The sequence below is a fragment of the Theropithecus gelada genome, chromosome 16, assembly GCF_003255815.1.
Source record: "Theropithecus gelada isolate Dixy chromosome 16, Tgel_1.0, whole genome shotgun sequence".
Taxonomy (NCBI): Eukaryota; Metazoa; Chordata; class Mammalia; order Primates; family Cercopithecidae; genus Theropithecus; species Theropithecus gelada.
Window position 1 is genome coordinate 57371147 of NC_037684.1, and position 18004 is coordinate 57389150.

The 18004-nt window shown below is 52.0% G+C and overlaps 1 protein-coding gene across 1 annotated transcript in view; it reads right to left on the bottom strand.

The window, feature by feature from the left end:
- NXN (nucleoredoxin) overlaps positions 1 to 15687 on the bottom strand; it is a 173603-nt gene extending 157916 nt beyond the window's left edge. Inside the window, exon 1 of the mRNA XM_025363623.1 lies at positions 15240 to 15687. Coding sequence (XP_025219408.1) covers positions 15240 to 15599 — 360 coding nt within the window. The 5' untranslated portion in view covers positions 15600 to 15687. The remainder of the gene's footprint in view (positions 1 to 15239) is intronic.
- Between the last annotated feature and the right edge of the window lie 2317 nt (positions 15688 to 18004).

The window sequence follows — 18004 nt, forward strand, 5'->3', positions numbered from 1 at the left end:
AGAATGGCGTAAACCCGGGAGGCGGAGCTTGCAGTGAGCCGAGATCCGGCCACTGCACTCCAGCCTGGGAGACAGAGCCAGACTCCGTCTCAAAAAAAAAAAAGGAAAGTGAATGCGACGAGATCTCGCGGCGTGGTAACAGAGGTCTAGGGAAGACCCAGACAAGCCTGTCTCACCCACAGCATGCGGGATGCACGTGGCCCAGGACAGCTCTGAATGGGACCCAAAACAAATTTGCAAACTTTCTTAAAACATTATGAGATTTTTTTGCTATTTGTTTGTTTAGCTCATCAGCTGTCACTAGTGTTAGCATTTCTTTTTTTTTTTTCTTTTGAGACAGAGTTTTGCTCTTGTCGCCCAGGCTGGAGTGCAGTGATGCAATCTCGGCTCACTGCAACCTCCGCCTCCCGGGTTCAAGTGATTCTCCTGCCTCAGGCTCCCGAGTAGCTGGGATTACAGGTGCCCGTCACCAGGCCCAGCTCATTTTGTATTTTTAGTAAAGATGGGGCGTCTCCATGTTGGCCAAGCTGGTCTCGAACTCCTGACCTCAGGTGATCCGTCCACCTTGGCCTCCCAAAGTGCTGGGATGACAGGCGTGAGCCACCACGCCCGGCCGGTGTTCGCATATTTTATGTGTGGCCCAAGACAATTCTTCTTCTTCCAACGTGACCCAGGGAAGCCAAAAGATTGGGCAACAAAGGAGGTGGGGCAACCAGCTGGAGTCTGCGTTCAGGTGGGGGGATCACTGTTGAGGGCAGTGGGGGGGGCAGACAAACTTGGAGGGTGCTTGGATATGAATGGCCTGGGTCAGGGGGGAATGTGAACCCACGTCGCAGGAGAAATGCTCCAAGGACCAGGGAACTCTCACTGGGGAGACAGAAGAGTTGTCTGCAGTTCTTCAGGGCCTAGAAGTCCCCTGGGAGAGGACGGCTGACGTCAGAATGGACTTCCTCAGGAGACGGTGTGTTAGGGTCACCGGAAACACCCCACATGGAGAGGGTGACCGCGGGCGGCCCCACAGAGAGGGTGACCAGAAACACCCCACACGGAAAGGGTGACCGGGGGCGGCCCCACAGAGAGGGTGACCGGGGGCGGGCCCCACAGAGAGGGTGACCGGGGGCGGGCCCCACAGAGAGGGTGACCGGGGGCGGGCCCACAGAGAAGGTGACCGGGGGCGGCCCCACAGAGAAGGTGACCGGGGGCGGCCCCACAGAGAGGGTGACCGGGGGCGGCCCCCAGAGAGGGTGACCGGGGGCGGGCCCCACAGAGAGGGTGACCGGGGGCGGCCCACAGAGAGGGTGACCGGGGGCGGCCCACAGAGAAGGTGACCGGGGGCGGCCCCACAGAGAGGGTGACCGGGGGCGGCCCCCAGAGAGGGTAACCGGGGGCGGGCCCCACAGAGAGGGTGACCGGGGCGGCCCACAGAGAGGGTGACCGGGGGCGGCCCACAGAGAAGGTGACCGGGGGCGGCCCCACAGAGAGGGTGACCGGGGGCGGCCCCCAGAGAGGGTGACCGGGGGCGGGCCCCACAGAGAGGGTGACCGGGGGCGGCCCACAGAGAGGGTGACCGGGGGCGGCCCACAGAGAAGGTGACCGGGGGCGGCCCCACAGAGAGGGTGACCGGGGGCGGCCCCAAAGAGAGGGTGACCGGGGGCGGCCCCCACAGAGAGGGTGACCGGGGGCGGCCCACAGAGAGGGTGACCGGGGGCGGCCCACAGAGAAGGTGACCGGGGGCGGCCCCACAGAGAGGGTGACCGGGGGCGGCCCCCAGAGAGGGTGACCGGGGGCGGGCCCCACAGAGAGGGTGACCGGGGGCGGGCCCCACAGAGAAGGTGACAGTGGGAACCATACTCCCTCAGTAACACACTCTGATTTTTCTTGATGAGCCCCCCACAGTCTCCGGACCTGAGGCTCAGTCCACCTGGCTTGGGACCCCAGCCTCCGGCTACACAAGTGTGGACACAAGTCAGGCTTGGCCCTTTAGTATTTACACATCCCGGCCATAGTGACCAGTTACGGGATCAAGGGCATCCATGCCGGACTCCTGCTGCTGGGAGTCTGGGAGGACAGGAAGCCGACTCAGAACTGCGGGTGGCCCTCAGGCCACTAGAAGATAAGGGGCAGCCTGCCAGAGGCCAGGGCCCAGAGACAATCGGGGCTGGGAGAGGGGGAGGGCCCACAGACAATCGGGGCTGGGAGAGGGGCCCCAAGACGGCGTCTGTGCCACCCGGGCCTAAAGCTGACTTATATCTTGGCCTCTCACCCACAGGAAACTGGACCCTTCTGAACCCAGGGGTCGATATTCTACACACCTAGATAAGGCAGAAAACAGGGCTCAGAAAAGTTTAGGAATGTGGCAAGGAGGCAGATCCAGGGACAGAAGAAATTTAAATGGATAAGAACAACAAATAAATTACAAGGAAAAGCAGGGAAGGGAAACTATAGGTTAAAAGAGGCTTAAGGGATACAGCTACCAAATGTAATGGGCAGACTTTTTTTGGATTCAAACAAACCAACTGTAATCCCAGCACATCGGGAGGCCGAGGTGGGTGGATCACGAGGTCAGGACACAATAAAAAAATTAGGAGACAATCAGGAAAATGTGAATACTAACCAGATATTTGCTGAAACTAAAGAACTGCTGGATTTCTTAGGTGTGATATTGTGGTTATGTTTTTTAAGGGTTACTTAGTGAAATGCTTATGAAGGAAATGAGATGACGGCTGGGACTGTCTTCAGGATCATTGAGGGAGTTGGGGGGGCAGCAGGTGCCCATGCGTTGACGACTGTTAAACGGGGGAGGATATGTGGGGATTCACTGTACTGCTTTCTCTACCTGCGTGATACTTAAAGTTTTCCAAAATAAATAATAGCAAGAGACATATGCACAGACCAGTATCTCCCCCTGGCCTCTCCCAGCTCAAAAGAGTACAGGATCCATTCAGTAAAACTGAACACCTGATCAAAGAGATGGTCTAGAATTACACCCATATGCAAAGACAGGCAAATGCAGCCGGGTGTGGTGGTGCACACCTGCAGTCCCAGCTATGCAGGAGGCTGAGGTGGGAGAGGATTGCCTGGGCCCAGAAGGTCAAGGCTGCAGCAAGCTCTGACTGTGCCACTGCACTCCAGCCTGGGCAACAGAGCGAGACCGCTCTCACACAAACAAGCAAACAATCAAAGACACAGATGTCACCAAATCAACAACTGACAGATAATTATTGTCCTACTAGGAAAACAAAGACAGGCCAGGCACGGTGGCTCACGCCTGTAATCCCAGCACTCTGAGAGGCTGAGGCAGGCGGATCACTTGAGGTCAGGAGTTCAAGACCAGCCTGGTCAAGATGGTGAAACCCTGTCTTTATTACAAATACAAAATTAGCCAGGCGTGGTGGCGGGCGCCTGTAATCCCAGCTACTCAGGAGGCTGAGGCAGGAGAATCACTCGAACCTAAGAGGCAGAGGTCGCAGTGAGCTGAGATCGTGCCTCTGCACTCCAGCCTGGGCCACAGAGGGAGACACGGTATCCAAAAAAAAAAAAAGGAAAAAAGAAAAAAAATAAGAAAAGAAAAAGAAAACAGAAGAAAGAAAACAAAATAAAAAATGAAGAGAAACCAGGTTCTGCTATAGTCTCTAGATACAAATAAATAACTAGGTGCTTTGGAATGGGGGAGGGGTACAAAGAGGTAACAAGGCTGAATTCCTCTCTCCTATAATCCAAATAACCATAAAATGTGGAATGAATCCCAAAGCGCCTGGGGTAAACATTTAAATGGCACCGCTATGCACCAGGCACTATCCTGAGTACTCTCCGATATTACCTCATTCAGTACTTAACAACCACCCTAAGAGGCTGGTACCATTATCTCCATTTTACTCACCAGGAAACCAGAGACACAGAAATTCCATAACTGGCCCCAAAGTCACACTCCCGGAAAGAGCCAAGTTGCAAACCCAGGAAACCTGGATCTGGATTTCCAGTCTCTATTCTCCATCTACCATGCAACAGACCTTTAATACTCACCTATCATAATGGAGTATTTTTGAAGGATCATGGCTATAAACAATTTTTACGATTGCAATCAAGAACGTGCCCAGAGCTAGAAAACACTCACAGCAACAGTCGTGCCTGTTCGGGACCCAGTGCGATTTTTCCCTATCGCACGAGGTCCCACCTGATCTTCAGATTTCACATCAAAACCTGAAAAATGAGTAACAGATGAGGCAGCTGTGCCGTGAGCCACCACGATCAAAGGAAAACCGTCTTGACCTGATCACGTTTAACGGGAGAAAGAGCAACGCCTTCTGATTTTAAACAGACTAAATCCATTCAGATTTTTATCTGATTTTAAACAGACTAGATCCATTCAGATATTGACCAAAAAAAGACACAGAAAAAAACTGTAGAACTGATGCATCTGCATGAAATTCTCCCCCCAGGAAAACAAAGAGAAAACCCTATCCCTAGGACAGCAGAACTCACCACACCCTGTTTGGTGACTCTTCAACAAGGATCTGAGATAAAACCGTCCTTAACTGTAGAAACAGTATCTGAATTTACCTGTCATTGGTGCCTGTACTGAAAGACCCTGGGGAGCAGGGGGAGAGGCTGACGGGTTTGACAGAAGGGAGCGACGAAGTTAAGCTTACACTGTTTTTTTTTTTAAAGGATTTTCTGATGTCGTTCACACAAAAATACATTGTGTATCTGGTCCGAGAGTTATGACCGGCAAGCTGCAGAAAATTTACGTTTGCTTTTAATCACGGAGGCCCCAGAACAAAAGTTTCCATGACGGGTTTCACTCCCGGGTAACGGCAGTGGGGCTCCTGCCTGGTCGTGGAGCAGAAAGCACATGTTTGAGATTTCACTGGAAGTTGGAACAGCAGTTTCTGCAAACCTCATAAAAGAGAGGACTGATTTAGTCCTAGGATCTCGGCAGGATACCTGAAGTTCAATTTTGTCTCTGAACAAAACGCACTAGACCAGCCCGTAGGCTTTGCGTGGGATGAAGCGGGAGTTGGGGGCATTTCACTGGCGGAACTAAAAAAAAAAAAAAAAGGCCAAATCGTTAAAAAGGCCCTTAGAAAAAAAAACCAGCACCATGGAAAAAGGCAGCAAGAGAGAAGAGGTTCTCGCTCTCCTGACTTCCAAGCAACCAGCGAACGTTTCAAGCCGTTCAACTACCTCTATCTTATTTCAGAGCGGTTCCTGCACACCCAGAGGAAGAAAAAGCCATCTGAAGAGAGCTTGCAGCTCCTCCTCCTTCATGCAGAACGTTTGATGTCAATATTTTTTAAGGTACAATTTCATGAACAGAAAGGACCAAGTTGAATTTAAGGGAGTTCAGCCAAGTTCTTTCATCCAACACTGCGACCCTGATCTAATAATCGGTTCTCTTTGCTTCGATTCTCCAACTCTAACGTACTTTGAAAAGTCAAAACGGTGAATATTTATTGATTCCTAGTTGCTGGAAGATATAATATGCATGCATTCTGAGTTCTTTGGAAGAGAGATGCTAGAGAAATGCAAACGATGAAATATTAAAGCGTGGCATGATAGGTCTGCAGATAAGAGACTTTTTTTTTTTTTGAGATGGAGTTTTGCTCTTGTTCCCCAGGCTGGAGTGCAGTGGTGTGATCTCAGTTCAACACAACCTCCGCCTGCCGGGTTCAAGTGATTCTCCTGCCTCAGTCTCCTGAGTAGCTGGGATTATAGGCACGCTAATTTTGTATTTTTAGTAGAGACAGGGTTTCTCCATGTTGGTCAGGCTGTTCTCGAACTCCCAACCTCAGGTGATCCGCCCACCTCAGCTTCCCACAGTGCTGGGATTACAGGCATGAGCCACTGCGCCAGGCTGAGCCTCTTTTAATGGGCTCAGATATTTGACATTTCCAAAATGGAGAGTCAAGCTTCTTCCTATTTTTGAGCACAGCATCACAGGGCAATTCAGTTGCACAAGAGGCTGCTGGGATTTGCCCAGCTGGGACATCCATTTGCTCATTTAAGTCCTCTTTAAAACACTCATTAAGAAACAAAAACAGACCAGGCACGTTGGCTCACATCTGTAATCCCAGCACTTTGGGAGGCCAAGGCGAGTGGGTCACAAGGTCAGGAGATCAAGACCATCCTGGCTAACACGGTGAAACCCCGTCTCTACTAAAAAATACAAAAAACTAGCCAGGCGAGGTGATGGGCGCCTGTAGTCCCAGCTACTCGGGAGGCTGACGCAGGAGAATGGCATAAACCCGGGAGGCGGAGCTTGCAGTGAGCTGAGATCGAACCACTGCACTCCAGCCTGGGAGACAGAGAGAGACTCCATTAAAAAAAAAAAAATTTTTTTTAAATATAGAGAAACGCGATCTTACTGTGTTGCCTAGGCTGGTCTCAAAGTCCTGGGCTCAAGCCATCTTCCCGCCTCCAAAAAGAAAAGCAGTATTTCAGAAATGTGTGCACAGGCTCTGCCGAAGCTCCCAGAAGCGTCCCACTTAGAGGGAAAAGAGAGACCGGAAAGTTCCCAGAGCAGGGACACCAGGACGGCAGGGAGAAGCTCCACACTCAAGAGGGAAGAGAGAACATGTAAGTCCCAGAAATGCGAGTCCAGATGAGGCTGCGGGAGGGGCAGGGGCTGGGCTCTAGGTTAGGACAAGACCACAAAGCTGTGAAGGACCCACTCAATGATGCTCCCGCTGGAGAAGGGCATGGTGAGGGCTGTGTTTCTGAGCTTGTCATTCCCTTCTGGAAACAGTCTGTGCTGCTCAAGGTGGAGTCTGAAGGCTGGTGCCCCACAGGACAGCGGCAGCCAAGCTTGTGATCGACAGGTTCATCGTGTTGACCAGGACGGAGACCAGTCTGTCGGGTGTCCACTCACATGGCTCAAGAAGCATATCAGTCAAAGGCAGCAGAGCCACGTATCCATGTGGGACCAGTTAGAAATTAAACAAACAGCCAGACGCAGTGGCTCACACAGCACTCTGGGAGGCCGAGGCGGGCAGATCATGAGGTCAGGAGTCCGAGACCAGCCTGGCCAATATGGTGAAAACCTGTCTCTATTAAAAATATAAAAATTGGCCGGGTGTGATGGCTCGTGCCTGCAGTCCCAGCTACCCGGGAGGCTGAGGCAGAAGAATCACTTGAACCCAGGAGGCAGAGGTTGCAGTGAGCCGAGATCACACCATTGCACTCCAGCTTGGGCAACAAGAGCGAAACTCCATCTCAAAAAAAAAAAAAAAAAATTAACAAATAGACAAACGAACAAACTGGTCCTTGATTAGACAATTGAGAAGCTCTGGCCTAGGACCATTCATGTGGTCAGCACTGGAAGTTGGGAGCCCCAGGTAAAGGCTGTTAGTAGCAGCTGCCCAGAGGGAACCTGAACTCAAGCCGTTATGGAAGGAATGTCAAGAGGAGGGCAGAGATGAGTGCCAATAAGGAGGTCAGGGCAACAGGACTCCATGCCTTTCGGCTGTGAGGGGTGGAGGACAATCAAGGGCGGCTCCTGGGATCCAAACACTCTTGTTGACTTTGAAATAATGGGGCAAGATAGAAAACAACAGTATGCACAAGCTCCTTGAAAGTCAGGATTCACAAAGACTCCAAATTCATAGCCATTTTCCTTGAGTGCCTTGGAATACACATAAACGGTAAATTCAATGAAACACAGAAAACTAAGCACCTTGGTGGTTAACACCATGCACTACTGGGAATTCAGATTGTGAAGAAAGAAAACACATCCTGGCCGGGCGCGGTGGCTCACGCCTGTAATCCCAGCACTTTGGGAGGCCGAGACGGGCGGATCACCTGAGGTCAGGAGTTCAAGACCAGCCTGGCCAACATGGTGAAACCCTGTCTCTAATAAAACTATAAACATTGGCCAGGCACGGTGGCTCCCGCCAGTAATCCCAGCACTTTGGAGGCCGAGGCAGGCGGATCACCTGAGATAGGGAGTTGGAGACCAGCCTGGCCAACATGGAGAAACCCCGTCTCTAATAAAACTATAAACATTGGCCAGGCACGGTGGCTCACGCCTGTCATCCCAGCACTTTGGAGGCCGAGGCAGGCGGATCACCTGAGATAGGGAGTTGGAGACCAGCCTGGCCAACATGGAGAAACCCCGTCTCTACTAAAAACACAAAATTAGCCAGGCATGGGGGTGGGCACCTGTACTCCCAGCTAGTCAGGAGGCTGAGGCAGGAGAATCACTTGAACCCAGGAGGTGGAGGTTGCAGTGAGCTGAGATGGTGCCATTGCACTCCAGCCTGGGCAACAAGAGAAAAACTCCATCTCAAAAAAATAAATAAATAAAAATTAGCCGGGCGTGGTGGCAGGCGCCTGTAATCCCAGCTACTCGGGAGGCTGAGGCAGGAGAATCACTTGAACCCGGGAGGCGGAGGTTGCGGTGAGCTGAGATTGCATCACTGCACTCCAGCCTGGCAGAGCGAGACTCCGTCTGAAAAAAAAAAAAGAAAAAAAGAAAAGAAAAACACATCCTATGCCAAGCCTGTGCTCTCCTGGCCAAAATGAAATCAGGCAGGAAGGATCCCACCTAGTTCAGAACAGCAGGAGCTGGAGCCCTGGAACCCTGATCCCCGTCAGGAAAAAGGAAGGAAGATCCCCAAGGGACTTGTTCAGCCCCGACCCCAGCTGTGCACAAAGCCTGCTTTCTCAAACGTGTCCACACATGATGACAAGCCTTCCCAACAAAAGGTAGGAGTTGTTTAAAAAGTAGAATAAAATCAGTGACCCTAACTTGCAGGGCTTGCCTCTGTGCTCTGGCTCACATTCCAACCTGGATCAGAAGACAAATCGATTAGCAGGAGCTGTGGACGGCTACTCAGAGGCAGGCCTGAGCTGCTCACTGGGAGATGAGTAGTAAACCTGCAATGCCTACATGTCTGAGCAAACCTATCCTGCGGCATATTCCAGAGCTGGGGCGGGAGGCAGGCCCGTGCTAGAGGTGGGGTTTCTGCGGCTCCAGAGACGGGTACCCTCCATTTCCCACGCGAAACAGCAGTCTTTCCACCTATATGTAGCCCAGAGTTAAGCACACAGGGTCAGCAGAAGACATACCTAACAGCTTTGGGAAACCACAAAATGATTGCTTTGTACATAATTTCTCTCAAGAAGAGTGCCTGATCATCTTTAGGTTACAAGGGTAACTTAAAGGGTAACTTAATAGTAACTTAAATCTTTCCCAGGGCCAGGCGTGGTGGCTCACGCCTGTAATCCCAGCACTTTGGGAGGCCGAGGCGGGCGGATCACGAGGTCAGGAGATCGAGACCATCCTGACTAACATGGTGAAACCCCGTCTGTACTAAAAATACAAAAAATTAGCCGGGCGAGGTGGCGGGCGCCTGCAGTCCCAGCTACTCAGGAGGTTGAGGCAGGAGAACGGCGTGAACCCGGGAGGCGGAACTTGCAGTGAGCCGAGATCACACCACTGCACTCCAGCCTGGGGGACTCTGTCTGAAAAAAAAATCTTTCCCAGGCTCCACTGCTCAGCGGCAACCTGGAACATCATTGGCCGATATAAATACAGAGTTCAGTAAGTGTCAGTAACTCCCCAGGACTTATTATTCCACATCATTTGCTTTTGTTGTTTCAATCTTCTAGGTCTTTCTTCCCAGTTATAATCTCTTGTGGGGCAATTTTTTTGATTTAATTTTTTTTTTTTCTTCCAAGACGGAGTCGCGCTCTGTCACCCAGGCTGGAGTGCAGTGGCGCCATCTCAGCTCGCTGCAAACTCCACCTCCTGGGTTCAAGCGATTCTCCTGCCTCAGCCTCCAGAGTAGCTGGGACAACAGGCACTCGCCACCACGCCCGGCTAATTTTTTGTATTTTTAGTAGCGTTGGGGGTTACACCACATTGGCCAGGCTGGTCTTGAACTCCTGACCTCAACTGACCCACCCACCTCGGCCTCCCGAAGTGCTGGGATGACAGGTGTGAGCCATGGTGCCCGGCCATTGTAGGGCAATTTTTTTGACTCCTTCATCAAATCCCCCTGTATGCTTGTAAAAGTCATTGGTTTGAAAAGTTTAAAAATACACCTCCTAACAGTTTAGCAGTTCTGTAACGGGATAGATTCCAAAGGCTCAAGCTATGAAATGAATGACTAAACTTAATGATCATTTATCTAAAAACAACAATAGTTAGCATGTATTGAGCACTCACTCTACGCCAGGCACGTGTGTATCATCTCACATAGCCTTTACAACAATAAGGCAGGTGCTATTATCCTGTCCCTTTTACAAACGGAAAAGGAACCTGGGGCACAGAGATGTACAGCACCTTGCACAAGGACACACAGCTAATACACGGCAGAGCCAGGGCGTGAACTCAAGCAGAAGAACAAAATAGTCTATATTTTTAGTCACATATTAGACTGCCTTATTATACAGAAAAAAATGAGATTTAAAAATATATTACAAATAAAGGAACAAGAAAAAGCCTCTCAAGGAACGCTGCTCTTATTACTTTATTTTTATTTATTTATTTAAGACAGGGTCTTGCTCTGTTGTCCAGGCTGCAGCGTAGTGACACAAACATGGCTCACTGCAGCCTCAGCCTGCTGGGTTTAAGCGATCCTCCTGCCTCAGTCTCCTGAGTAGCTGGGACCACAGGTACACACCACCATGACCAGCTGATTGTTATTTTTTGTAGAGACAATGTTTCACCCTGTTGCCCAAGCTGGTCTCAAACTCCTAGGCTCAAATGATCCCCCCACCTTGGCCTCCCACAGTGCTGGATTACAGGTGCGAGCCATCACACCTGGCCTGCTCTTAATTGGACTCTTGTCCTTTATTACCAATAGATTGGCCCAAGTCCTAGAAACACAGTTACCAGTGGGAGCCTGTCCTGTCTCGTCCGGGCTTCTGATGAAGAAGGCAGACAATCCCCATTTTCAAAACTGTACCTTTTTGCCATCTTTTCCCACCTAGAAAGTGAATACAAAGAGAAGATACAGTGTGTCATAGAAACTGTTCTCTTCCTGGCTGCAGTGTTTGGATTCAAGGAAGAGTGGCAGAACTGGAGTTCTAAGACTGTTGAGGTTGCTACCAAATCCTGTCCCACCCATAGGGTCAAAGGGATTCAGGTCAGTTCTCAGCCAAGCTTCTCATTTAGTCTGAACTGAAAGAAGCAGAGCAGCCAGAGACTCCACTTCTCCTGGCTGGGGCAGGCTGACCAGGGATACTGGACCATGGTCCCCTGACTCTGCAGGCTTTCTCTCCCCCTTCGCCATGCAGGAAGTCCCGGGGCCACACCAGAGCCTCACAAAACTGTCCAGAGGAAGCCAGTGGTCTGCACCCTTGGATGTCAGTGCACCCACACTGACCGTATGTTTATGATCAGGCATCCAGCCCAGACAAAGCTGAGCTCTGCGGCTTTAAACCCAAAACCAGTGCTCACTTCTACGAGGCCAGAGTGGGTCCCCGAGACGGACCTCTCCAGTCTTGACGAGTGAGTAACATACTAATCCAAAGGGACAGACCAAATCCCCAAAGTCCAAATTTCACCACCTCCCGACTATCGATCACATTCTTTCTCCCTAGAAATCTGAAAAACATCTACCAACCTTCTTATTAAAACAAGTCCAACTACCTTAACTTCAGGATTATAGATTTGCTGATAAAATTGTTTGTATAAATGCAAAGTTCTATTACCATCTAATTACAATTTCTGCACAGACATATAATACTGTGTGTTTTGGAAGCTGAAATAGTATGTGTTTTGAAAGCCAAAAAAATTAAGCTTCAGGCTGGGTGCAGTGGCTCACGCCTGCAATCCCGGCACTTTGGAAGGCCAAGGCGGGCAGACCACGAGATCAGGAGACCGAGACCATCCTGGCTAACACAGTGAAACCACGTCTCTACTAAAAATACAAAAAAAATTAGCCAGGCGTGGTGGCGGGTGCCTGTAGTCCCAGCTACTCGGGAGGCTGAGGCAGGAGAATGGCGGGAACCCGGGAGGCGGAGCTTGCAGTGAGCCGAGATTGAGCCACTGCACTCCAGCCTGGGCGACAGAGCGAGACTCTGTCTCAAAATAAATAAATAAATAAATAAGCTTCAACTACTTTTGTGCCTACCACAACAACAGGCAGAAACAGGAAAATTCTGTATAAAGAATTTTTTTTTAATTTTTTCCTTTTTTTTTTTTTTGGTGTTTTCTCACAGTTTCAGTCAACGTGAGAGGAACTAGGCAAAATGCAGGCTTAACATATATGGTCATCCCCGGGCTTTTTTACTATATAAAGGAGAAATTAATAAAAGAAAAAAAGAAATACCACACAGCATTTTCTTTCCCCACCACAATTTTTCAATTTTCTTTAGAGAAATGCCAGCCAATAACTAATCAGAACCATACCCTTTGTTATCCCAATGGGAAGAAGTATACGCATGGGTTTAAAGAACAAATGTTAATGAGAACTTTAAAAAAAATTAGCAATCTGGAACTTCGGTTTCCCTTCAGTGTAAAACAAAATTCCCTTCTCTACATCTATTTTTATAGTTAGTGAAACGACGTGGACAGGGTCCATCAAGAAGACGTGTTCACCCATCCAGTACCCTCAGCTGGCAGAACTCTGGCTCTTCACTTGTTCTGATGGTGAAATTAGCATCATCAGCTCACAGGCTTCTGAGCACCCTAACTTCAAATGAGACAAAAACTCAGTTACAGAAAAGGTATTTGTTCCATATCTCTTTGGTTTCAAGAGGGAAAATAATTCCTTTTTTTTTTTTTTTTTTTTTGGCCCATGCTGGGGTGCAATGGCACGAACTCGGCTCACCACAACCTCCACCTCCCGGGTTCAAGCGATTCTCCTGCCTCACCCTCCCTAGTAGCTGGGATTACAGGCAGAAGCCACCACGCCTGGCTAATTTTGTATTTTTGGTAGAGACGGGGTTTCTCTATGTTGGTCAGGCTGGTCTCAAACTCCCGACCTCAGGTGATCCACCCGCCTGGGTCTCCCAAAGTGCTGGGATAACAGGCGTGAGCCACCCGGCCCAGCAATAATTCCTTTTAAAGTCAGTATGTAGCTTTTGTAATTTTCAAGAGTATGTTTTCCATAAGAAGGACAGCTGCAGTCTTTTTACCTGGTATATATCCCTGAGAATAAGAATGTTTCTGGGGTCAGATCTTGAGTGGTTTGTTCACGACCAAGGGCAGAAACTACCTCCCTGAAAACTGGACTGGATTTAGAGAATAAAGTACAGGATGTAAGTCAGAAAAACTCTGGGCAAAAAAATAAATGTTTAAGATGCTAACGCACCAGGATTTGGGCATGTCCAGCACTCTGAACTGTATTTTCAAATGAGTCTGCCCTGTGTCATCCAGGTTTGGAGGAATCAGCAGGTCCAGGCTAGGGCTGCAGAATACTTTTTGTCACTCAAAGAGCCTGTCCAGGGTATAGAGGGCCACCCATGGCCCGTGTCCTACCAAATATTCTCCTTTCTCGGAAAAAGCTCCAAGCATTTGCAAAACATCTGTTTGCCCCATATTTTTACTATCCAAAAAATGTATTTCCTCTTCAGTAAAAAACACAACAATAGGCTGTTAAGCCGGTAACATTTTACCATAATTCTATGTTTTCAAAAGCTAGAAATCATTTGTATTGCCGGATAAGGACATTATTTTAAGTAGACTTTAGTCTACAACAGAAACTTGCCATAACAATGAACATCTTTTTTGGTAAATCACTTTCCGAACATTATTTCTCCACGAATGTATCACAAAAACCACCACCAAGGAAAACAAAGGATTCTTGTATTTTGAATCAAAAAGTACTGGCCATGCATATTCATACTATATCAAGCATGTCAATCAAAATGGGCAAAATAACCTAAAAAGCGGTAAAAATGCCAACTCTTGCCTCTGAGTGGTTAGTGAACCTATGTTTTCCCAACGTTAAATTTACAAACTGCATCGCATCAATTGTATTTCATACTTTAAATCCCAAATCTCTACCTCACGCTGCTTTGGGATGGATGATTTACTCAAGACATTTGGGGTCACAGGATAAGCCTTTTGCTCCCACTAAACCTAAATCATGCTTCTCAACAAGATTCTGCACATATAAAAGGAACACGTGGCACGCCCCGCCATGCTCCCCAGAGGAAACTAAACGCCCCCAGAATAGCCCTTCTGTCCACTCCAGAAGCAGGCTTTCCTCAAAAAGGGAAGGGGGCTGGATTCACACGTTGCATCGGATCCACTCACGAAGCAACAGCGCTCCAAAACTTTTCCTGACTCCATTCATTAGAAAATGTCCTGGATGTGCCGTATGATAACAGAGACAGACATCCTCACCCAAGGGACACACTCAGAAACCCAAACTCATCTCGACAGCAAACTGGGAGGCACGAGAAGTTGACAGCAAAGTATCCATTTCCCCAAGTCCTCCTTCCAGTCAATGTGCATCGACGGGGTCAGCTCAGCCCTCAATTCGAAGATCGCCGGGACCACAGGGGCCACCACGCAGCTGAGCTCTGCACGGCCCGGGCCGTTCCCGCGCCCGGGAGGCGTCTGGGGAGGAGGCTGGACCACCAGACAATGCAGAGCTCCCCGGTGGCCGCGAACTCGGCCTGGGGCGGGGAGACGGAGCCGTGCGCGCCCTTCTCGGCCACAGCCACGGCCACGGCCACGGTCACCGGCCGCCTCTCCTGACCTGGGCCTCGGCCCCCACGTCCCCGGTCCCCGGGGAAGGCAGGTTTCTCCCGGAAAGAAAGGAAACGTGCTGGTTTGGGCACCACAGGCGGGGGGCGCGCGCCCTCCCCTCCCCTCCCCACTGTGGGAATCCACGGGGGTCGGCGGCGGAAGCAGGAAGGGGCCCCTCCCGGCGCCTCCGCTCCGGGGTGAAGGGGTCGCAGAACCGGGATCCCAGAGCGCAGCCGCCCCCACCCGAGGCTCCCAGCGTGTAAGGACGGAGGGGCTCGAGCCGGGATCCCAGGGGCCGAGGCGGGTCCAACTTTCCAGGCCGGGCGCAGCGCAGCACCCGAGCCAGAGAGAGGTCCTGGGATGGGGGTGCGGGCTCAGCGCGGAGCGGGAGGGGCAGACGGGGGGACGGTGGGGTGGGGGGGGCAGTGGGGTGGGGGGCGGGGGGCGGGCAGGGGGACAACGGGTTTGGGGGAGGGCAGGGTAAGGGGGTGGGGGGGCAGGGTAAGGGGGTGGGGGGGCAGGGTAAGGGGGTGGGGGGGGTAGGGTAAGGGGGTGGGGGCGGGCAGGGGCCGGCGACGCCCGCGCCGCTCACCTTCCTGTGCTTCTCCTTGTAGGGCAGCGCCAGCCACGGCATGTCCCGCACGAAGTCCTGCCACTGCCGCTGGTCCTGGTCCGAGGACACGAAGACGATCTCCAGGCGCCGCCGCGGCTCGGGCTCCGCCGCCGCCCCGGCCCCCGCCCCCGGCCCCGGCCCGGCCGCCGCGTCCCCCCGCAGGCGCCCGTAGAAGGCGGCCAGGCTGGCGCTGAGCTGCGCGCAGGGGGCGCTGAGGCTGCAGCCGAAGTAGAGCCCCAGCAGCGAGATGCCGCGGGCGCCCAGCGAGTGCACGTCCACCTCCTCGCCGCCGCCCGTCACCAGCTTCTCGCCGAGCAGCTCCTCCAGGAAGCCCGACATCCTGGCCCACCGCAGGGCGGTCGGGCGGCTGCGACCCCGCTCCCCGGTCCGCGCGGAGGCAGCAGGCGGCGGCGGCGGCGGCGGCGAGCGCTGGGGGAGCGGAGCCCCGCCCACCAGGGCCGCCCACGCCACGCCCCCTCCGCCCGCGCCACGCCCCCTCAGAGGCCCTCGTCACGCCCCCTCCGCCCGCTCTCGCCACGCCCCCTCCGTCCTCGCCACGCCCCTCCACGCTCGCCACGCCCCCTTTGCGGCCGGCCCGGCCCGAGCTCTCTGCCCAGGCGGGGTCCGCAGCTGCCGGCGGCGGTGCGCGGGGTCACCGCTTGGGCGAGAAGCCGGACCCGAAACGCTGCACTCTCCCTGGAAAGCCCGGAGCCGAAGTGAAGAAAGGAGAAGGACCCGCTGAGCCGGCGCTTTCCCGGGCTGCAACCCGGCCCGCAATTTCTCTCCACTCCCGGATTCTAAATTTCCTCCAGACCTTCTCCAGGGATCCCGCCCCCTCCCCGCGGAGCTCCTCACCCCCTTCCTGTTCCTCCCGGGCCTTTCCCCGCTCCTCTCCCTGCACGAAGCCTGACCCTCAGGCCGCTCCGGGCCCCACTGACCCTAAGATGCTTCTAGGACCCGCCGTGCTCACTGCATCAGGCCGGGCCTGGCTGGACACTGACTCTTCTGTGTGTTTCAAGCTGTTCTAAGGGGGCCGAGGACGCTTCTGGTGGGGTCCGGTTAGGGTGCCAGGTCGCAGTGTGGGATTTCCGTCCAGGGGTCGCCAGGGCCACTGCCCCCAGCGAATCTGTCTTCCAGCCCCACAAATGGATGCAGAGGACGCCACGGGGCCTCCAGACCCACGCTGGCCGCGCTCCTGAATCCGCTCCATCCTTATGGCAAGTCTATGGATAGTTGAGAACATTTCGAGAGATTTTTTTTTTCCCTGCCAGCTGGCAGGATACTCCCCGATGCTTAGGGAGAAACTGGATTAAACAGGTGGTCTGGGCCGGGCGCGGTGTAATCCCAGCACTTTGGGAGGCCAAGGTGGGTGGATCACAAGGTCAGGAGTTCGAGACTAGCCTGGCCAATATGGTGAAACCCCCGCCTCTACTAAAAGTCCAAAAAATAGCCGGGCGTGGTGGCGCACACCTGTAGTCCCAGCTACTCGGGAGGCTGAGGCAGGAGAATCGCTTGAACCCGGGAGGTGGAGGCCGCAGTGAGCTGAGATGGCGCCACTGCACTCCAGCCTGGACGACAGATGGAGACTCCGTCTCAAAACAAAGCAAAACAAAACAAACAAACAAAAAACAGGTGGTCCGTGGCGAGTCCTCGGGCCACCCAGCGCCTCCCCCAAAACCCAATCCACAGGCGAACGAAGCAGGTGCAGATCCGAGCCCATCCACAATAACAGGCCGCCAGTGTGGATCAGCTACCAACGACTCAGCGAAAGCAAAATAATAAAAGCTGAAAACCCTCCCCTCAGAGCTTCACCGCGCTTTGGAGAGTATTTCCCGGGTACCCATCGCCACCTAATGGAAAGAGTGAAAAATGAGACCGACCAAACTCCATCTGTGAAAAGACACTGCCGGGACACCAGGCACAATGCTTTTATTTTACAGCAGCTTTACATATACACAAATGACAGGACGCTTTGCGGGAGCTAATTTAAACCTCAGAATATAACTTCAAGCTTCTGGCACAAAACATGCGTTCACATCGAAGGTTCTCCGTTTTTCTAGGGTAGAAGAAGGAATGGTGCAGGGTTTCAGCTCGGTGAAATGTTACCATATAAAACAGGTGGGAGAGGTGCAGATGAGAGCAGAAAGTGGATTGGTGTCTCTACCAGTTATATCCACTTCCTTAGTCACCTGATAGTATTGCTCATGACACAGGTAAGATCTTAGATGGAGGACCGCCTTCCAGCACGCTAGAATCCTACTGTAAAGTCGAATTCCACCTTAATTCTTAGGAGACTGTCATGCTGAAAGTACGTGCCACTCTAGGGACAATATTATTCTAAAACACACACTGGCCGGGCGCGGTGGCTCAAGCCTGTAATCCCAGCACTTTGGGAGGCTGAGACGGGCGGATCATGAGGTCAGGAGATCGAGACCATCCTGGCTAACACGGTGAAACCCCGTCTCTACTAAAAATACAAAAACTTAGCCGGGCGAGGTGGCAGGCGCCTGTAGTCCCAGCTACTCGGGAGGCTGAGGCAGGAGAATGGCGTGAACCCGGGAGGTGGAGCTTGCAGTGAGCTGAGATCCGGCCACTGCACTCCAGCCTGGGTGACAGAGCGAGACTCCTTCTCAAAAAAAATAAAATAAAATAAAATAAAAAATAAAATAAAACACACACAGCATCACTTTTTAGTGAAATCTTTTTTTTTTTTTTTTTTTTTTTTTTGAGACAGAGTCTTACTC